This window comes from Diplotaxodon limnothrissa, linkage group LG11 (genome assembly GCF_057381915.1).
Source record: "Diplotaxodon limnothrissa isolate DT_005_m linkage group LG11, D_limnothrissa_male_GT1.1, whole genome shotgun sequence".
Taxonomy (NCBI): Eukaryota; Metazoa; Chordata; class Actinopteri; order Cichliformes; family Cichlidae; genus Diplotaxodon; species Diplotaxodon limnothrissa.
The window spans coordinates 33654603-33677456 of record NC_140606.1 but is presented as its reverse complement, the minus strand read 5'-3'; the positions used below and the strand labels follow the sequence as shown (position 1 = coordinate 33677456).

Below are 22854 nucleotides of genomic sequence, written 5' to 3'. Positions count from 1 at the left end.
CAGTAATAGTTAGTTTATTGTATAATTTTTATGTCCGAGAAGGTAACGAAAACATCGATTTCTTTGATTTTTTTTGTAAATACTGACTACGTTGTTTTGTAAACTGCTGATGGCCTTTAAAATGTTCTTTGTGCTTCTTGAATTATTGTTTGTTGCCAAAGGAAGTTTTATTATCAAAGCTGCATATTCAGGGTACTGTAGCATATGAAAAATTCATTTTTATGTGACAGCCAATCAGTTATTCGTAGCAGTAAATTTTATGGTAATGGAGCAGTCGCCGGTTCCTTTGTCGGACCACATTAAAAACATGCCTCATTTGATTTATGCCATTACTTGAGAATAACAATGCCCCTGTCATGTCTGTTTAATAAATATGTAGCTATAGCCAGAAGCGGATCAGCTTGGCTTATTTTGGCAAAAGGACTGGAAAATGGGGAAAAGAGCTTAACTGGCTCCTTTAGAGAGTTATAGGAAAAAAACATAACAGGTCATAGTGTGATAACTTGAAAACGAGGTGACGTAGGATTTTGAAATTGATACCATAAGTGCGTCTACTAACAACTGCGGGCGACCTCGTCGTCAAGGTCAGAGGTCAGGTTTTCTGAAAATCTTGTAACAGGATGACTCCAGATGGAAGTCCAATTGATTTTCAAATTGATGGCATAGGTGCATTTATTAAAAATCTGAAACGAAAACTCTGAATCCCTTTTAGGGAAGAAGTTTGGTGACCTTGGTCTCAAAGTCAAGCTCAGGTGAATCTTGGGAACATGACACTCAATTCATATTGTAGGTCTGTCTGCTAAAAATCTCAGACGAGTTTGAATCCCAGTGACTTCGAACTCAAGGTCAGCTTTCTAAAAACCACCTAGGCCATGAATTACTTGTTTAAATAAACCTGAATCTTCACGTCTAAAAGTCTTGATCAGCAGCTGATGGCTCAAGTTACATTAATATTTTCACAATTTACAATAAAGAACTAAGATTTTGCTCATTCCCTCAAAATACATCTGTACAGAGTTTAACCGTTCAGCTTCAGCCGCCTACAAACAGTGAAGCTTGTCCTGCATTTCTGATTGTCTGTGGTGTCAGGAACGAACCTCAGAGACCATTCTCGTGGGATTTTTACATTGCAAAGCAAATTTCTCATCAAAGTTGAAATATTTTAATTTGGGTAAACATGGATTTGCCTGTAATGCTGCAGTTTTCCCTATTTCAGAGATTTGGTTGGTTTATTTGTCTTAATAATAATCAGATTCAATAAACCCTTGGAGTCAGTTTTATGCCTGTTAAGATTCATAAGTGCCATGACTTCTGGTAAAGGAGTTTTTTAATCTTTTCAGACTTGTATCCCTCTGTATAATCTATGAAACTCTGAGCTTCTTTACTGATGTGTAATTAATATTAAAATGACAATAAAAACCGGCACAATACACTTTCGTACACTTGTGTTTTACACCCTGCAGCACCACAACTCGCCGTGGTGCACGACCTGCAGAAACAGCTGTTTATCGCACTGTGCTGCTCTTAGGTGGTGTGATGAAAATGTTTTCCTACAAAATCACAATTCCATGTTCAAGTTTCGTTTGTTTGCTTGTTTTTCCTCCCAGTCCTTGTGCTAAGGTGAGACACAAACTTGTTGGCTATAGCTTAATATTTGGTATACAGACATGTGGTGAGTGTGGCTCTTTTAAAAATGTAAAACTATTCCTGTGAGAGGAGTGAACCACCTTCACCAACAGGAGTAACTCACCACTCAGGTGTTTTTTCTATTGCCACTTTTCTTCATAAGATATTTCCTCCAGTCATTTATAAAAATGTATCAATGATTGTTTTAGTTTATATAAAAAAAGCTGATTTTGTTTGTTTTCTTGACAGATTAAAGATGTGTCTTGGGGTGAATAATTTACCTGACTTTGGAATCAGGAATAAGATAAGATTTTTTTTTGTTGAAAACTGTTATCTTCACGGTTGGGAAAAAGTCGTTTCTGTGATGTGAATAAATGTGGCGAATTAATGTCTGAAGATTTTAATGGTGTACAAGCGAGCTTGCAAGTGCCCGGTTTTAAGCAACTGTGCCATTGTCACACTTTCCCAGACACTTTGACAAAATCACTTTATTCCACTCTCTGGCCTCGTTGTGTTTCTGATGTTTTTTCTATTTGTCTATATTTTCTGTATTTAAAAAATAAAATATTTGGAGTGAGCACCATTGCTTTGTCTTAAATGTAGATGTGAAAAGCACAAATCAAGCATTTATTTGAATTTTTAAAAAGATTGTTTATTGATTTATTTGAATCTGGTGTATTTTCCATTTATTTTTTTGTTGGCTGTATTCGTCATGCTTTCTTTGCGCTCTGCACTGCCTTTGTAGACATTCAAGAGTCGCATCAAATATGTCCTGACAGCATTGGGAGAAACTCGCCCACTGACCTGATCACAACACCTGTTTGGTTGTAATGGTGAGGCTGAATGTCTCGTGAGTAACTGCCTTTAGCTAACTGTTCTTTAGCTGTTGTTTACACAAAGTCAGTGTGTGATGCTCAGATTGGAATACAGGTCTCTCTTTATTAGCCTTCTGATTCTATTCTGATAAATTGGCACTGTGTCCCCTGCCTATGATGGCCTACCCCAGTTGTCATAGAGTGATGGATTTCTTTTGATTTGTTAAAATTCCGTAAGTGAAATAATTTTTCCACCTAATCCAGGACAGAACCATAAACCTCCACTTCGCACAGACTCAGATATTCCTCTCTTCCTGGGATGACAACGTTAACGTAGCGGCCATCCATCCCGTTGCATTGGAACTCTTGAATGCCGCCTGCAGGGATACTTGTGATCACAGCACACCTGGCAAAGGAAGCAGAAATCACTTGATTAACCTGGATACTTTCACCATGTCTCTGATGTAATGGTTTTGAATAACGCTGGGTTCTTCAGATTTCACTTAGAGCTGCACAAGGAGCTGACCATGAAGGAGAAAGCTGGCAAGTTTAATCTATTAATGTTTTTGCTTAATGGTTGGAGTCACAGAGTGTATTGATTAATGTACTGCTGCTGCCATCAAGACTGTAAAAGACAAAAATCCCAACTGAGGTCCAATTTGATAATGCTTTAAATTATGCTAAATTATAATGCTTTCAGTTTTTATTCTGTAAAGTACCTGGGATTGCTGTTTCCATTGTTCTCAAGAGAGTCTCCAATGCGAATCTCAGCCATGTTGAGTCGTTCTGGGTCAGAATCAGAGTTGACTATCTTAACAGAAAACACTTTGTGTGTTTTGCGCAGGTCAAGTCGCCACCAGGGGATGTTGTCATAGCTTGTCTGAGTGCAGGATCCTTTTTCTGGGTCGCTGTTACGATTTCCATCTATGGCGTTATATGCAAGCCCTAAGGTCTGCACTGATGACTGTGTGGCTTTTCCTTGGAGTGCAAGGTTCTCTCCTGCAAAATAAGGTTGAGGGATTTATGTTCTCATCACAGACACATCAAGACAGTTTACTTGAATGGATGAGATGATCAACGCAGAGACCTTTAAACAAGCTCTCACAACTTTTGGTTTTTTTTGGGGGGGGGGGGGTTTGTGGAGCCAACTGAAATTTTAAAAACTGTGCCGTACTTGTTTTTTAAATTTTTTCTCAACAGTTTAATGGTTACACTTTTTGGCATCTTCCTGGAAGAGAGCTGCTCGCTTCCTCAGTTTTCCAGAGTACAGTTCAGCAGTGACTATAGTGGCTTGCAAAAGTACTCGGCCCCCTTGAACTTTCCCACATTTTGTCACATTACAGCTACAAACATGAATCAATTTTATTGGAATTCCACGTGAAAGACCAACACAAAGTGGTGTACACGTGAGAAGTGGAACGAAAATCATACATGATTTCAAACATTTTTTACAAATAACTGCAAAGTGGCGTGTGCGTAATTATTCAGCCCCCTTTGGTCTGAGTGCAGTCAGCTGCCCATAGACATTGCCTGATGAGTGCTAATGACTAAATAGAGTGCACCTGTGTGTAATCTAATGTCAGTACAAATACAGCTGCTCTGTGACGGCCTCAGAGGTTGTCTAAGAGAATATTGGGAGCAACAACACCATGAAGTCCAAAGAACACACCAGACAGGTCAGGGATAAAGTTATTGAGAAATTTAAAGCAGGCTTAGGCTACAAAAAGATTTCCCAAGCCTTGAACATCCCACGGAGCACTGTTCAAGCAATCATTCAGAAATGGAAGGAGTATGGCACAACTGTAAACCTACCAAGACAAGGCCATCCACCTAAACTCACAGGCCGAACAAGGAGAGCGCTGATCAGAAATGCAGCCAAGAGGCCCATGGTGACTGTAGACGAGCTGCAGAGATCTACAGCTCAGGTGGGGGAATCTGTCCATAGGACAACTATTAGTCGTGCACTGCACAAAGTTCTGGGGGTGCTTCTCTTCAGCAGGGACAGGGAAGCTGGTCAGAGTTGATGAGAAGATGGATGGAGCCAAATACAGGGCAATCTTGGAAGAAAACCTCTTGGAGTCTGCAAAAGACTTGAGACTGGGGCGGAGGTTCACCTTCCAGCAGGACAACGACCCAAAACATAAAGCCAGGGCAACAATGGAGTGGTTTAAAACAAAACATCCATGTGTTAGAATGGCCCAGTCAAAGTCCAGATCTAAATCCAATCGAGAATCTGTGGAAAGATCTGAAAACTGCTGAAGAAGAATGGGCAAGAATTTCAGTCTCTAGATGTGCAAAGCTGGTAGAGACATACAAAAAAGTATGGTGAGAAAGAAAAGGGTGTTGTTTAATTTCTTACCAGTTGGGGCATGATACCCATAAACCTCCACTTCACAGAGTGTAAGAATTCTGTTTGAACCCTCTTCCCGCTCCACCACAACCACCCACACATGCAGGGCCTTGGAGTAGGGGTATGTCACCAGGGTGCAGAGGAGGCTACCCCCCCCTCTGTCCCCTTCTGGCTGCCTCTGCCTCAATTTTATCCCACAAATTAGACATTCACATTACTCACACTCTCATTACACATACATATAGGATCTTGGGGGTGGGCACGATACACGGAGTCCAAAGTACCATCAGGGTGTACACCCCACCCCTGGCATCGTTGCCCACCTCTCAATTTTAAATACACGTAGACATTGAGGGCTAGCAGGAGGGACCATGCGCTTACCTGCTGCTCTCTGGCAGGTAGCTCCAAGCCCTCCTGGGTTTTAAATGCACCTTAGAACACACATGCATCAACATTACAATGAGCGGGTGGAGGGAGGTTCGGAGTCTTCTCTCACCCCCGTTCTCTGCGACCTGCTGGAGCAGGGGGGCTAGGACTAGGAGGAGGAGTTGGCCGTCCGACTGCGGTCTGGAGTGTGGAGCCTTCCTGCTGCTGCGGAGTCGGGGCGGTCTGCCTCTCCCCACCGCAGGGAAAAGGGAAACACCACCTGGGTCTGGGTGCAGTTCCCCCCTCCAGGGGCGGGGGCACCTAGACCCGGTTTGTAGAGTACGCTTGGGGAGTGTGATCGTGTGTACAACGTCTCTTTATGTCTGTCTCCACGTTGGTTGAGTGTGGAGTAAGTGCATATGAGAGCATGAGGGTGGGAATGGATGTCTGTATCTGTGTGTGCCTGTATTTCTGTGTCTATATGTCAGGTTGGGTGTCAGGCGCCACCTCTCTGGGGACATCTCAGGCCCTCCAAGGTTTGGAGGCCTATCTCCCCCTACCACCACTTCCCCTGCCAGTGGCGGACCCCCTCAGACATCGGTGCGTTGGTGGTTCTTTGTGTCCGGGGATGGGCGTCCAGGTACACACCGGCTCACTCCTTGGCGGCCGCTTATCGGGGCCTGGAGCCTGGGGCTCGCTCGGGCCACTTCGGAGGTGGGGTGCCCCCGGCCTCTCGGCCTGGGGCTCAGTCACTCAGGCGCAGCTGGCTGCCGGCGGAGCTCACGGGCGCGTCACTGCAACTCCCCCTGGCTTCTGCTCCGCGGCTGCTGAGTGAGCCCTCATCTGGGACTCTCCTCAGCTCTTTCCGGGACAGTGGCGCAGCTGCCCCTCTGTTGGTCTTCCTTGGTCTCTTGTGTTCTGGGGGCCTCTGGATGTCTGGAGTTTTGATCTCCTCCATACCTGCTTCACGCCCTGGAGGACGGGGCTGTGGCCCCCCCACACCCTCTAGCAGATTATTACATGAAGGAAACTTTTAAAAAAACAAAAAACAAGCGCGTCCATGCTCACAGGTGTACACACGGGTGATCACACCCACAAACTACACCCTTTTTGGCTCCTACCTCAAAGCACACTGTGTTCTGTTGATCTTATGTGCTGCACAATAATGTTTAACATTTAGTATTTACTGTCATATTCCCATATATCATTGTGATGTTGTTTATTCTATTACTCTTGTTCTCTTCTGCTTGCTTTCTTTTTTCTTTCTCAGCAGGTGATCCAGGTGATTGATATATGCATTTTTTTTTCTCTGCCCGTTCTGTTGGTTTTTGTCTTTTGCCCTTCTCCCCCGTCCCTCTTCTCAGCTGTTTCTCTTTCCCTCTTTCTTTCTCCCCTTCTTTCCCCCAGTCAAGTCTGTCCCGTATTCATTAAGTGAAAATAAAATAAACAATAAAAGGTGAATCAAATGGACCATTACGGCAAGGCTGGGATGGTCAGTTTGGTAAAGTAAATCCGTTGGGCATCTTTCTTTGCCTTTAGACAACAATTCTGATGGCAAAAGAGCCAAACGGGACAGGCCAAAAAAAAAAAAAAAAAAACCTGGTAAAAGCACAGTGACATAACGTCCCTCCACACGATTACTGAAAGTTATGGTGTGTGAGCTCCCTGCAGGAATTGAAGAAATTATAGCAACCCTAAAAGAGAGGAAGAAGCCTGTAGTCTCAAGTCTTTCTATTATACAGAAAAGTTTCAGATAAATACTGAGTACACTGGAAATTATCAGTGACTCACCGTGGGTTTGCAGCGCCATTGTCTTGTAACTTGTTGCCAATATGAATCTCTGCTCCATTGATCCTTTCTTCGCAACAGTCTTCTCGATTGGTGATGATCATGGAGGTGATTATATAGGACTCCAGCAAGTCTACTCTCCACCAGGGGTTTGCCTCTGTTGCAGTGTGACTGCATGATCCGTAATTAAAGCGAGATTTACGGTTTCCATCGATAGCATTACCCGCTGCTGCAAATCCATCCCACTCTCCCGGGTCGATTAGACGTGACTGCGTGGCTTTTCCACGTAAAGCCACATTTTCTGTAAAAGATATAAACATATTTTCATCAGCTTTGTTTTTCCTTTGGAGGAATTGATATCATCCAAAAACCTGTGTGTTCAATCTACGATCATTAGCTTGACATGAAAGTTGAGCCTTTAGGGTTCCAAGTAGTAACACACATGACTTTCTCGATCAGTTCATTTTGGTTATTGCTTAGCTTTTGGGCATCATCTTCAAGAGGTTAATATTTTGTTGTTGTTTTTTTACAGATTTGACTTAACACGTATTGGATGGAACGCCATGAAATTTGCACAATCAATACATGTCATTAACTTTGGTGATCTTTTTTTTATACAGTTAGGATGTCCACTTTTATTTTTTTAATTCTACTATGATTGGATCAGCATGCCATTTTTATGTACATTCACATTTGTTTTACAGTTAAAAATAATACTACTGCATCTAGTGATCTTTTATAATTGATCCTAATGTGCTGGTATTTGTACATCGTACTTACGGTAAGTGAAGACTGAGGACATCTGCACAAAGAGGAGCAAAAGAGATGCTCTACTGAAGCTCATAATTCTGGTTGATACAAAGAAGATAAAAAAAGATTTAGGTTAGGTAATTTAGGTTTTTCCAAATGTGCAGATACTGGAGTACAAAAACTGAATACATGCACAGTCAAGTGCAAATCTGTCAAAAAGTTCCTTAATACAGTGAATTGTTGAAAAATGTAAGATGACTGAAATAAAAATGTTAATTCTTACCCTGAATTTGTTCACGTAATCAAAAAAGAGTCAACTCTCAGGCAAGGCAAAGCTTATCATTACTATTTACTTTAAATACCATATTCAGCATGGACACTATCCAATCACATTACAGAGTTTACTCCCACCACTTATCACCTTTGGACACCTTGAAATGTTTTGACAATGTTTATATAATGCACTTTCGTGTTTAATATTACTATTTGACTTTGTTTTCCCAAGTGGATCATTACGGTTTTGCCATACTGCTCCACTTTATTGAACTTTATTACTAATTTATTTTTTACTTTTAAGTTATTACAATTGGAAGAGACATGACCGAGGGATAGGAAAGTGAAAGATGTAGACAAGAGAAGTTGAAAAAAAGAAGAGGGACCGTGAGGAAAGACACTAAAAATCTGCTAGATCACCTGCTGGAAAAAAAAGGAAAACAAGCATCCTGGCAGAAGTAACAGAAAATGATTTATTCTTGGTCAGAACCAATGACTAGTAAATGGTCATCTGTGGAACAAACAACTTCTTCATTGAGATCAAGGAGTCGACTTGCAGTCAAATCTCTGGAGGGGGATTTTAAGTCACATTAGTCATCAACACCCTCCAGTCATATCAAATGATAGTCTTGCAAACATGTTACAGAGCATTAATGCACATTCAGGTCTCACAGTGCTATTTGACTGGAAATTACTGCGTTAAGTCTTTTATCTTTTTACATCTCTTTTGTCTTCCACAATTTAAACACATCATCAAAAGACCGATATTAGTTGTGTTGTACACTGTAACAATATTTCCAGTTGTCATTGTGATGTTGTAGTTACACCTTTATCTACAGGTTATGTTTTTTTGGTTTTCCATATAATTCAAAAAGTCAGCATTTTGTTGATTACTGAACTTTGTACTTAACAGTTGAGTCAACATGAAGGCCTATCAAAATATTTGCATGTCGTTACCTCACTCTCTGCTTGGGTAAGTATTACACAGTTTAGTGTCACCACATGAATGGACTGTAACGATGCTCTCAATAACTATAACTTTAAAAATAAAAATTCTAAAATATAATAATAATAATAAAAATAAATATAGCATAAAACCACCAGTCCCTTTTTTTTTTATTAAACATTAAAATGTTGTATAACTCATACTGGTCAGCTAGCATAGAAACATGGAAGCACTTTGACATTCTAGTATTAAACGTCTAAATGAAATTATGTTAAATTTCTCCCCACACCTTTTAAATACAGCACATAATAAAAAAAATAAAAACAGTTATTATTTTTAAAATGTAGAAAATTGTCTAAATGACAAATAAATAATAAAATGAAAAGAAAGGTTTTAAATGGTTTTATTGTATTTCAATAATCATTACATACAGCTTTTTCTTTCTTCAGCAGGTACAATGACAATCCATCAATTGCTTATGGTAGGAAAAAAAATTAGGAGCTGAAAACATTTCCAGACATCTATCACAATGTGCAGGTTGTATACATGTTTATCTGATTTTGCTTTTATATTGTCTGTATTTATCTTACAAAGTATTTTCAGTCCTCTATCCTAAAGTCTCATCATGCAGTCACAGAAAAACTTAAAATGAGCTGTGTGGGAATTCAGTTATAGATAGATAGATAGATAGATAGATGATGAGTGATTAGTAAGTGACAGATGAGTTTTGGTTCATATGATCATGTGTAAAAGTTGAATGTTATGAACCTAATCTAGTTTAGATCCATACACTTCAACTTCACACAGACTAAGGAACTCTTCTCGGGCCGGGATGACAATGTTCACATAGCGGCCGTCCATTCCATTGCATGTGAAATTAGCAACAGCACCTCCCGCGATGTTTGTGATCACTGCACACCTGGCAGATGAAACAAAAAGGTTAGCAAGTTTTGTATTTTAAAAAATGTCTTAAATTAAAAAACACACAGGGATTTTGAGAGCTATATACACTTTTCAGTTCAGGTTTGTTGGAGGACTACACATGCATGTTTTTGTGTTTTGTTTTGGGTAGTTTCTACATTTGGGTAGAGCTAAAATAGTAAAACAAGTCTACACCACCATTCTCATCATGGCAATTAAAATTATATTATAAAAGGAATTTCTGCCATTTGTGAGACTGAACGGCTTTTCTGTTGTTTCCACAAAGTCTGTGAAACTGGCATCGGTACTGGGAGCAACTTGCCAGGTGTTTTTACAGATTTTAACAGACTTCAAAAGTCAACAGTCTTTAAACTACCTGGGGTTGTTGTTGCCATTGTTGTCAAGGGAATCTCCAATGCGAATCTCAGCTCCGTTGAGCCGTTCGGGGTTGGAGTCAATGTTGACAATTTTAACAGAAAACACTTTATGGGTTTTGCGCAAATTAAGACGCCACCAGGGGCTGATGTTGTTGTTTGTGTGAGTGCAGGAGCCCTCTTCCCACTTGCTGTTACGATTTCCATCGATGGCATTGTATGCAAATCCAAATCCATACAACGATGACTGTGTGGCTTTTCCTTCAAGTGCAAGATTGTCTCCTGCAAAAGGAATAAATTGATAAAAATAACTGTCAACATCTGCATGTGTTTGCTGTTAACAGTTACAGTTAGTCTTGAAGAAATGCATGCCATTTGATTGACTTTTTCAATGTATTATTTCTTTTCTGTTCCAAGGTTAAGTATTTGAGATCAATTCCCAATGATCAGGTGATCCCCTATAATAGCACTTGGTAATGGTGAAAGGAAGAACTTCTTTTTAACAGGACCTCCAGCAGAACTAGACTGCAGTGCAGGTGCAGTGATTTGCTCTTTTTGGTGTGGTGAGCACCAAAACACAAAAAAGAACAGCATATAGAGACTGTGATTAATAAAGAGGACAAAGCACTAACTGTGTTAGAGATAATATCAAAGTCACACGCTGAGCATGCATGTTTTCATACTACCTGATAGGGAAAAATATGCCAACAGTGGGAGTTTCAGACAAGCGAGGGAATGAGACTCCCTGTCGTTTGGGTTTCACAAGGAGGTCGAGCAAAATGCAGTAATTTGCAAAACATGCTGTAAAAACTTTTGCCGCAAAAGGCTGTAGTACCATGAATTTATTCCACCAGCTGAAAAGTCATCCACTACAAAAAGGCTGTTTTAAACTCCGCATGTCAACGTCTCCCCACACCCAAGAAAACATGAACCAGCTGTGATACCTGTGGCTGTTCTTGGTCAGTCGTTTTATAGTCACTATCTAGACTTTTGTTTCTGTAATTTGAGGTGATCACATTTTTGAAAATAAGATTTGTTTTTGAGGTTATTTAAGCATATGGTGATGTTTTATTTTCCTCATATCTCCTAGCCCAAATCCCCAGCAGCCTGAGTGTAGACCAGCTTGATACCTGGGTTTCATACCCCAGGGCTCTTTCTATTTTACCTTTGTAATGTCAAGGAAGATGTGATTTCGTGAGGACCCAAACGCAGAACACAGAGAGACAAAACTATAACAATTTATAACTATAACTATAACGGTTTATTAAGGAAGATGATAAGAACAGGTACTGAAGCAGATAACAAAAATAGAAAAGAAAAACTGGCTGTGGAAAACTAAACTGGGAAAACTGAAAAGTACAAGAAAACCCAAAATAAACCTCTCGGAGAATGTAACCCAACTTACAAATACTCCAAAACTGAAATAAGCCCACACTTGGAGATGAAAGTGCTCTAAGATGTGATGGGGTCTGATCATTCCAGACTTCGTTCGTGAGAAGATTGTTAATTCAATCTTGAATTTAACAGGAAACCAATGATGAGAAGTTAATATAGAAAAATATCATCTCTCTTTTGAGTCCCTTTTTGAGTACTAGTGTTTTGGATCAACTGAAGACTCTTCAGGGATCTTTTAGAACAATTTGATAATAAGTAATTGGAATACTAAAAAGTATGGACTGGTTTTCAACATCTTTCTGAGACTAAATGTTTCTAATTTTACCAATACTGTGCAGATGACAGAACGTAGTCTTACATATTTGTTTAATATGCACATTTATGAACATATCCTGGTCAAAAATGACTTAAATATACATCAGTGTTACTGGAGACAAAAGTAATACAGTCCACAGTAAGCACCTGGTTAGGCAACATGTTTATAAACTTCCGGCCGAGAACAATATTACAGATCATTCAGCGCAGTATGTCTATTGGATATAACTTAACAAATTCATTTTGTTTTCTGGGTTCTAGATAAATAAAATTGGGTGTCATCTGCATAGCAGTGAAAATGTATGTTATCTATGCCAACAATATTACCTAAGACAATTTTTTCTTTCTTAAACTAATAAGACTAGCATCACTGGGATTCCTACGAATTTGGCTGTAAGGCTGCATACTGTCCATCTTTATGTAATAGCTCATATTCTTACCAGTTGGAGAACGGTATCCATAGACTTCCACTTCACAGAGTGTGAGAATCTTTCTTGAACCAGGCAGAGTCAATATAACATAGCGCCCCTCTGCTCGATCAGTGAAAGTCACACTGAAGGATATGCCAGCACCAACTTCAGAAATTTCACCAACCCTAACAAAAAGTGTGTGAGAGAGAAATATAGGATATATAGCTTTAGTGTCCTTGTGTGTAGCTTACCAGGGTAACATATTAGAACATGTGATTGTCAGTAATACAGTTGGTTCCATAAGTTGTTGGACATTTTGTAGGTTTTTAAATCAAATGATATGCAGCTTTCAGCTTTGGTTCAAGGGATTTAAGATTAAAATTACATCGTTGTTTAGGAATTACATCTGTCTTAATACATATATTATCACAGGCTAAAAATTAATTGGACAAACTAACATAATTTTAAAAGTAAGGATTGTTTTTAACCCCTTACAATGAACAACTGCTTGACGTCTACAACCCATGGACATCAACAAGTGCTGTTTAGTTGCTTGAGATGTTCTGCTAGGCCTTTACTGCAGCTACCTTCAGTTGCTGCTTGTTTCTGGGTCTATCTGCCTTCAGTTTTTCACTGTCCATTTGGACAGTGTCCAGTAAGTTTTACAGTATTTAGCTGAATCTGACGAGTTCTGCAGTTCTGTACCCTGTATGCCTCAAGATTCATCCAGCTGCTTCAAATGGCAGTAACATCTTCAAACACTCTCAGTCATACACTGCCTATACCATCAGATTGCCTCCAGTATATTTTCAGATAATATGGTTTTGGGTCTTATATTTAAAATTACTACAAAAAGCCTCAGGGAGTCTCGGGGAACAGGCCTAACCTGGCCATAAAACTGCCTGCCAAGCTTTAACTTATGAGACTTTGAAAATGTGTGTTTAAAAATCGTTATAATTCATATACACTTATTCCCTTAAATTAAATCTGGAAGTTTTAACTTCATTGACATATCAATTAGCTGTTTTAAATCAATTCCAAAATTGGTTTGACTGACACAAAAATTGTGTCAATCCAACAAATTGTGGGCCAAACTTTAGAGCAAATCAGACTTTATACTGCTCAGATGTATTTTTAAGTAGTGGTATATCTGTAGCAAGCAGCCGGAAGTTATAGAGCAAAAATGATGGCAAATGAAGTAACAGATGTTGAGCCTTCAAAACTGTTAACTGTCCGCTTTCAGACTATCAATATTTGATTTAACTATAACCACATGTCCAGAGATATAAACCCTTTTCTCAAAACTGACAAACAAAGGAACAACCTCTACTGCTATCACTGATCCAGTTTGAAAGACAGCGGTAAGCCAAGATCGCTAACACCAAGAGAAACAGAAAAAGGCTAAATAAAAGATAAAAAATCTCTCTGTATAAATTGATTGTATTTTTTTCTTTATTTGTACTAACTTTGGGTTTCCTAAACCTTCGTTGTTCAAAGAGTTGCCTATGTGGATCTTTAGCCCGTTGAGCCTTTCATGACAGCAGTCTCCTCTGTTGGTGATGGTGACAGAAGTGATGATGTAGGACTGAAGCAGGTCCACTCTCCACCAGGGACGGTTCTGTGCACTAGTGAGTGTGCACGATCCCGCCCTGAAGTCAGAGTTACGGTTTCCATCAATTGCATTGTGGGCAGCTGAGAGGACGTGGTCCTCAGAGATCGACTGGGCTGCTGTACCACGCAAGGCCACATTTTCTGTGAATTAGGGAGTCACAGAAATAAGATAAAATAATAGGAAAGACATTCAAACAGACAGCAAAACTGCCCAAGCATCTAAGTTGTTGCACATGAGTTATGAGGTATTTATTTATGTGACCTAATTTCTACTGGAATTAATAAAGTATTATAATTATTTCCTTTCTGAGTTAGCTTATGCAAGACAGGTTTGTTTTGTAGTATGACCTTCAGAAAGGTCAGTCTAGCTTTTACAGCAGGACAACATAAACCACAAACTTTTATGCAGAACACAATTCTAAAAACCAAAATATACTGTATATGAATTACTTATAGGCACTTGCTGCCAGAGTTGTGAAAGTCCAAAACTAGTCGTCTTGGAGAAAATAACACCAATACTTTAAGCAGTCCAGACAGTCAAATTATAAAGATACATTATTTGATATTATAATGTATTTTGAACAAGCATGTCAGTATAATTATTTTACAAGACTCCTACAAGCAGACCACTCTGAATGTGTCAGTAAATAATATTCTGTTTTTCTCTACGCATGCAGTTAGTTTGTTGATTTGCAAAGTTTTCAGTTGAGTCGTTTGCAATAGCGTAACCCTTCTGTGGATTAAATCTGCATGTAGTCTGATTTCTCATAGTTTCCATAGATTTCTGATTTCATTTTTCACTCCTGTATCAGAATGCATAAATTCCTTTCCCATTGCCTGTCTTTTTTACTGGCGATTAAAAACATACAGAAAATACCTGTACTTTGTACTTTGCTATATTATAGAAATAAACTGTCTGCACCAGCATTTTTCACACATTAGTAGATCATCTGCACAACTTTCCAATCTCATAGGTGATTTTTTGTTTGTCATTATGGCCTCATGTTAATTAGCATTATGTAAATCTTTGAATTATGTGATAACCCCCCACTTAAGCATTTGTGGATTTTTAAATCAGGAGTATTATCTCTTGGCAGCAGGCATTTTCATAGCTACTGAGGCAAGGACTGTTGCTAAAGGACATTTTGTATGATGCTGATACGCCATTTTTAACATTTAAGACATTACTCTCATGTCACACTTACGATAAGTGGAAGTCGAACTCGTTCTTAAGAGGAGCAGCAGAAGGAAAACACTTGTTTTCATTATTCTGGTTAAGAAAGATGATATCTGTTGAGAACAAACAATATTTAGTCCTTTCTAGTTCCTAGTTATTAGTTATTACTGTAAGTATATTCCATTAGGACTCTTTCTTCAGAAATAAGCTAAGTCTATCTCTTTTTTCCCTGTGGAATCTGGTCAGTGAGAGTCAAAGGCTTTAAAACAATATTTTTCCAGGTTTCTTCCTTAAATGGTGGGAAGCAATATGCACAATTTGTAGACTCTGAAGAAATACTAGAAGTAAAGTCTCTAGCAGACACCATTTATTTGTTAAATCAGGTTGCCATTCAATGTTTTCTTTTCAAAGAAAAAAAATAAGTTGCTATACAGATGGGGATTTATACTGGAAAGTGATCTTACAATTGAGTTCCTCTTTTTGTCTGTAACAGATGGTCATTTCTAACTGTGCTTTTCATAAATAAAAGAAAGAAAAGTGTTACCTGAGGATCCGGACAAAGCAGTTGCCTTTTTCCTGAAACAAAAGCTGCTATTTCTGTTTGTTTTTATCAATGCATCTCATCTCTCAGCTGAATCACACCAAACCAAACATTAAAATTTATCTCATATTCCTCTTCAACTCTGTCTATTCACGACCCAGTGGTTTGTTCCCAGGCATCTGTGTTCCACTTCCAGTCATGACCTAACTTTCTAACACAGTAATGCAGATTTTTTTTATTTTTTTTTTTTACTGATTATTTTGCAACATCCTTGTTCTTGTACTTGCGTCACACACTGTTGTTCAAAAGTTCGGGATCGCCTCGAGCTTTCAGAAAATTGATAAAGGTTCCAGGGCACCAATAACTGTTTCTGTTTTTCTACATAATGAAAACATTTTCCATTGAAACAATGAAATAATGCTCAAAAATGTTCACTCAATAGAGGGGTCTGTGCCTGAGGTTATTTTACAAAAAAAAATCTAAACACACATATTTTCCATGACAGGATCCAGAGCATGTTTTGCAATTTCAATGAGGAAAATCTACAGGATTTATGGACTTCATGTGCCAGTTACTGGTAGACTTTGTTGCCCCTCTCATGTGTACTGACATCATTGATTCCAGTATTGGGCCCAGTATATTTGGAGTTGTACATGTGCTAGGCTTTGGCAACAGCAACAGTGTTTTTAATGAAAATGTGTGGATGTGGTTCTAGAGTGGGAATTAGAAATTATAGAAGAGAGCCATCAATGATCAAAGTTCAGACTGAACTTAAATCAGATAAAAGTAGTTAAATATGTTAAGCAGCTGATAATGCAGCTTAAGCACAAATATGCAGAAGTACCAGAAAAGCCACAAACTTCTAGTGAAAAGTAAAAATGCCTAGCTGCACATTTTCACTTGCCCGGGTGTTTCAACATGACATATACTGTGACTTCTCCATTTTCCCAACTGAAACACATAAGCCAACAAATCTGCAGCAACTGTATGATGTTATTGTTTCAGTCATTTTCTTCTCCACCACACTCCCCTGCCACATGTGACAGGTTTTCTACTTCACAAAATTTATGAACCACCTCTGACGTCTTCCTCTTTTCCTCCTGCCTGGCAGGTTGAACATCCATTGCCCATTGCCCCGCTATCCTTCCTCTTCCTCGTGCAGTACATCATCATATTCTTACCCTACGTCCACAAAAACTTCTCCATCAGCTCTCTCAAAACAAACAGCCCATCTATAGTGCTCTTTCTTGGAAGAAAACTATACTACTGCTTGCTGATCATCACCTCTCGTCTTAACTGAGCTTCAACAGCTCTTTCCCATATCTTCATGGCATGGCTCATGAAACTTATCCCTAGCGAAGAGGGTGATGTACAGCGCTGTGCTCTTGACAATCAGCACCAGCACACGTCTTTCCTGTTCCTCAGGCGTCCTCTCACGTTTCCAGATTGTGTTAAAGTTGTTTAAAAAGTCCACTGTCCATCTCCATACCTCCATACCTCTACAGTTATGTCATCTATCCATCATATCAGCCAGCTCTTTCCATCTTCCTGTATAAAGTCTCTATTGTCACACCCACACTCCTACCTTTCCTTCTCACTCACTTTCTGCAAAACCATCTTCCATCGTTCTTCTTACTTTTGTCTTTTGTCTTTGGTCAACACTACCAAGTTTCCACTGCAACTCTGTTGGCCAACAGCACCGGATGTGGTGGTTGTTAACCTGAGCCCAGTATGGTAATCTCATTCTTGATGATCCGCATTGAAATTTCAGCATAAAAAAAGGGGTCATGCTCAAGACTAAAGCTGATAAAATTAGACAGTACAACAAGAATTTTAAAATAATGTAATTTTTGCAGTGATTAAATTCAGACTTTTCTTGGAGCAGAGATTGTTACAGCATATGAAATGCTTATGATGAAACAAACAAAAAATCCAACAAAAAGCAACAGCAGTGAGAATTGAGAAGTCGAAAAATCAAAAGTACTGTAATTACACACTAATGTCACGTACTAGAATATCACATTGTTTTACTTGAATCAACAGTCAGTAGACACAAACAACAAACATGTTTTACATAGAATCAAAGTAATTATTTTACTGTAACAGTTCTAATCTAGCATACATTTTTTCTTCTAAGTTTCCAAATACTTTTATAATGTATGATCCATAAGTGACTAATCAATGTTCTATTTATTAATCTACTGTTTTGATCTATGCAAGATGCAATAAATACCCAATTAAACGTCTGCAGTGTGCAAGCTTTGTGTTTGTTTTTCTCTTTTCTTAATCCAGCCTAGAGCCGTACACTTCGACCTCACACAGACTCAGGAACTCTTCTCTGTCGGGAATGACAATATTAACATAGCGGCCTTCCGTTCCATTGCATGTGAACTTAGCAACAACATCTCCAGCGATGCTTGTGATCATAGCACACCTATCAGAGGAAACAGAAATTTAATTTGTTAATCCCAGTCAGGACAAATTATTTGTCCGTGGTGTTCTGGCTCACTGAACTCCACGGATGTCCTTTGAAGACTAACAAATCACATCACATCTCTACCCCAATGTATGCCATGTACACATGGCACAAGCTGCTTGTCAGTGACACATCACAGGGAGGTGAATCGCTGTCTGAATGCTGAATTAATGCTGTCTGTTAGTGCTGTGCAAAGTAATCTTCATATAGAGTGGCACTGTTTGTGGTCCAAAAAATGTATATTCCTGACAGTCATAGTTTATAAGAATCAAACATTCCCATGCAATTTATTAGGAAATGAATGCGGGTCATTTTTGACCCACTTATGCATCTAGGGGTTAAGAAAATAAGTGCATGAATTACTTTTGTCAGCAATAAGACTGCAGTAGCTGTAAGATGTGTTGAAATGCAGCACGGGCATAGCTAAAACGGGCTACCTGGAGTTGTTGTTCCCGTTGTTGCGAAGGGAATCGCCAATGCGGATCTCGGCTCCATTGAGTCGTTCTGGAAGAGAATCTTGATTTACTATATTAATAGAAAACACTTTACGTGTTTTGAGCAGATCAAGTCGCCACCAAGGGCTCATTGATTTCTGTGTGAGAGTGCAGGAGGCATCTTCCCATTTGCTGTTACGATTTCCATCTATGGCATTAAATGCGTTGCCAAATGCATACAGTGAGGATTGTGTGGCTTTTCCTTGGAGTGCAAGATTCTCCTCTGAAAAAAGAACAAAAGAGTAACTGTGATGTTTGTTGCGTGTAGCAAATTGTGATAATGCGAAAAGTTGATTTTTTTTTTTTTCAGTTTCAAGTGAAAAAAAAAGTGATATTAACTCTTATCAACCTAAGATTTTGAGTTTATACCACAGCTTGCTGATATATTAATTACTGTCCACATTAAATGATATAATAGCTCATATTCTCACCAGTTGGACTAGGGTATCCATAGACTTCCACTTCGCAGAGTGTGAGGATCCTTCGTGAACCGGTCACAGTCAAAGTTACATACCGTCCCTCCACACGATTGGTAAAAGTCAGATCGAAGGATTTGCCCAAACGAATTCGAGAAATTCTACCAACCCTAACAGAAAATGTGAGAGTTAAATAGTTTACAGCAGCAGAGGTCAGAACATTTAATTTTCAGCATGGTAATACAACAAATCCAGGTCTGCTCAAAAGTATATTGGATTTTTTTACCCCGTAAATCAAGTTGGGATGTATTTTTATAGTATTATTTGTGCCTTTAACTATCTGTAACAGACATTTTCCATATATATACATACATATTCATATACAAAAAAACCCTATAAATATAAAGATTGCTGGTTTTTGTTTGCTTGTCATTTTGTGTTGTTAGCTATAAATAAGCAGACTATCTTCTTATATCTTTAAAAGAAAAACCCCAAATAACCAAATATTGCAGAGATAAGATGAGAAAAATGCCGAGGAAAGAGTAAAAGAAAAACAAAAGAATCAAAATATTGCTGATAATTACGTATTTGTTTATATTTACATTGGGTTATCTAAACCGTCATTGACCAAAGAGTTGCCAATGTGGATCTCCAGCCCGTTGAGCCTTTCATGACAGCAGTCTCCTCTGTTAGTGACGGTGATGGAAGTGATGACGTAGGACTGAAGCAGGTCCACTTTCCACCAGGGATTTGTCTGTTCATTAGTGTGTGTGCACGACCCCGCCATAAAGTCAGAATTGCGGTTTCCATCGATTGCATTAAGGGCAGATGCCCTAGCATGCGGGTAACAGGTTGACTGAGTTGCTTTACCACGTGTAGCCAGATTTTCTGTGAATTAGACCGTTACAATGTATAAAAAAGATCAAATGAAAACAACAACAAAAACAAAACGTTCCACTGCTATCACAGTTTTTTGTAATTGTTACCTCAGGCTAATTGGCTCTTGCACTCAATCTGGCAGAAAATAGTTTTTTAGTAGTTAAGTTTCAGCAAAGTAAAAAGCATCATTGAAACAAGCAAGTGTAAATTAAGTGAGTAAGACAACGCTGCAATCAGAATGTGCTCCACAGTCTCCCTGATGGTGTTGTATGTTGACATTGGAGACTGGTGACAGTTAACAGTATCTGATACATGATGAGAACATGTTGGCCAGGCCTCGTCGCAGCCCCTCCATTTATCTACTCTCTGAAACAACCTGTCTGAGCTCCTCTTCATTTACAGCCACCCTCATTTTAAGGTCGTTCTTCTGGTTGGTTGGCTGAATGTCAGGCGGGTGAAGCTGTGTATCTGAGATGACTAGAAATTAATGTCCACACTTTTTGGCATTTTAAATACCAAAAAGATAATAGGATTGTTGGGGAAGGGGCAGTAGGTGGGCTTAGAAAGAATAAAATACAGTTTATACAAAAAGCATTTCTGGGCTTTGGGGGGCATTTTAGTTCTAAGACTACTATGTTGTGCACTATGAAGTTCTTGGTTTGTTTGCTTGCTGGATTTACACTTTTTATGAAGAGGACTTGGCTTTGTGGGTGTATCGGGGCGGGGTGGGGGGGTGGGGGGGGGGGGGGTGCAGACTATCCCAGCTACCATAGGGTGAGAGGCGGGGTACACCATTGACAGGTTGCCAGCCTGTCACATGGCTAAGAAACAGAGACAGACAACAATTATGGGCAATTTAGAATCACCAATTAACTTAACCCCACAAACTGCATTCCACAGATGGATGGATGGATGTCATTACACAAAATCATAACTGACACACATCTCACACTGACTCTAACATCACACTTACGATAAGTAGAAGCCAAAGTCGTCCTCAGGAGGAGCAGCAAAATGAAAACACTCCGTTTCATCATTCTGGTTTCAAAAGAAACAGAAAATAAACTGTTAGGTATTTTATGTTTTCAACACCAGTTAAGAGAAGCTTTTGTGCAAAAACACACGTGAAAATCTTTGAATAAAACAACCTAAATAGCATTTTTCTGTGAGCACTGCTACTACTAAATATCTTTGCATGCTCCAATCCCCATTGGATGGTTGAAAGCTGCCAAAAAATATGCTGACGTGAATAAACTGTCGATTTAAGCATCGATTCTTTTTTAAGTAGATTGGCCTCTAAAAGCAATTGACAACAAAAAAAGTTTAACCAGAAATTCAAAATAGAAAAAGAAAAGTTCACAGCTGTAAATTGACGATGTAACAGTCTACATTCTATATTCAGACGGTGAGAAAAGAGAAATCTGCACACGGAGGTTTATGTCAAGAAAAGTTTGTATCAAGATTTTATTTTTTCAAGAAATAAAAAGTCTTACCTGAAGATCCGAACAAAGCAGATACTGTTTCCCTTGGGACTGTCAGTGAATCAGAAAAGCTGCTACTGATGATATTTCTTTTATCTTTTGTTTTTTGTATGCATTTCTGCCTTTCCCTCAGCAGAAAATATATCATATTCCTTCTCAACACTGTCTAATTACTTCCCACTGGTTTGTGCCCCATGCACATCAGTTTCACTTCCATACTTGTGAATTATATTTCCAGCCAGCGTGCCAGAACACAGATGTTTTCCTGGTTATTTTGCAATATCCTGTTTGCAGTTATTACTCAAGATTTAATCATGCACTATTGCTCAAAAGTGTAGGATTACTTTGAATTGTTTTTGGAAGATAAGCACATTTTCTTTTCAGTTCTTTTTTGTTTGTGTGTTTAACCTTAAATTGATTAAAAAATGAATGTTGTAAGTGAACAATATTGATTAATATAATCTTTTCTCATATATCACCTTATTTTTTATTCAAATGGGCTTGAAGAGGTCCGTTTTTAACATGCTGAAGAAAAATCTATAAACCAGATTAAAATAACTGAATGAAATGAAAAAACTGAGTAATTACTTGAATCAACTCTTATCTCCTGAACAGACAGATTATGCATCCTAACAGAAAGTATTTGTTGTATGCTCCCTAAAATGACACACATTTCTTTTTTGACAGTGTGGAGTTCACCTTTCCTGGGTTTCAAAGCAAGTTACTTGATGTACAGACAGATCGGAGCTGTGGTGTCTCTCGTGATGAAGAGAAAGCTGAGCAAGAAGGTGAAAGTGTTTTGTGGCTAGTTTAATTCTAACCTCACCTGGGACTATCAACTTTGCATAGTGACCAAAAGAACAAGATACAAGCTGTAGAAAGGAACTTTTTCTGAAATCCTAAACCCATCTACCATCGATGCTGCCTTAACGTGTGTAGTGTTACCAAATATGAACAAATCAAGTAAAACTGCTCAGTGGTACTTTTTTACTTGCCTGGGTGTTAATATACAATATTAACAAATTACATATTACAAATACTCAGTGACTTCTGTATCTTGGTGTCTGAAAACAGATAAACAGCTTGTGATTTAGTGATACTATTATATTTATATATATGTGTGTGTGTGTGTGTGTGTGTGTGTGTGTGTGTGTGTGTGTGTGTGTGTGTGTGTGTGTCTGATCTCAGCCAGGTGATACACATTATGAACATCATATAATCACATCATATCAATTTGACAGTGACATAGTTACATCTATTGTGCGTTCAGTAATTTCACCAAAAATCAAAACAACTACAGAAACAATTCAAATGACAGCTATCCTACGGCAGTGATGTAGTTAACAAAGTTATTCTCTTAAACGGAGGCGTACTAGTTCCTAAGACTAAATATGTACTTAGTCTTTACAGAGACGAATATTAAATGTATCTATATTTTTTGCAGAATAGA

General features: G+C 38.8%; 3 protein-coding genes across 3 annotated transcripts; all 3 read right to left on the bottom strand.

Moving 5' to 3' along the window:
• Positions 1–2262: 2262 nt before the first annotated feature.
• Positions 2263–8037, bottom strand: LOC146623312 (uncharacterized). Its single transcript, XM_085366657.1, has 7 exons — positions 7979–8037; positions 7726–7793; positions 6949–7246; positions 6758–6851; positions 4801–4861; positions 3161–3440; positions 2263–2847 (listed from the first exon to the last, which is right to left on the bottom strand). Exons 2-7 carry the CDS (start codon positions 7787–7789, stop codon positions 2697–2699), a joined length of 948 nt encoding a protein of 315 aa, XP_085222783.1. The 5' UTR covers positions 7790–7793; positions 7979–8037; the 3' UTR covers positions 2263–2696.
• Positions 8038–9682: 1645 nt separating this feature from the next.
• LOC146623311 (uncharacterized) lies at positions 9683–15709 on the bottom strand. The gene is made up of 6 exons (XM_085366660.1): positions 15662–15709; positions 15146–15230; positions 13796–14081; positions 12360–12514; positions 10212–10491; positions 9683–9833 (listed from the first exon to the last, which is right to left on the bottom strand). Exons 2-6 carry the CDS (start codon positions 15204–15206, stop codon positions 9683–9685), a joined length of 933 nt encoding a protein of 310 aa, XP_085222786.1. The 5' UTR covers positions 15207–15230; positions 15662–15709.
• Positions 15710–17867: 2158 nt separating this feature from the next.
• Positions 17868–21568, bottom strand: LOC146623310 (uncharacterized). The gene is made up of 6 exons (XM_085366658.1): positions 21417–21568; positions 20897–20961; positions 19647–19932; positions 19060–19214; positions 18572–18851; positions 17868–18092 (listed from the first exon to the last, which is right to left on the bottom strand). The coding sequence occupies exons 2-6, from the start codon at positions 20958–20960 to the stop codon at positions 17942–17944; spliced, it is 936 nt and encodes a 311-aa protein (XP_085222784.1). The 5' UTR covers position 20961; positions 21417–21568; the 3' UTR covers positions 17868–17941.
• Positions 21569–22854: the final 1286 nt, after the last annotated feature.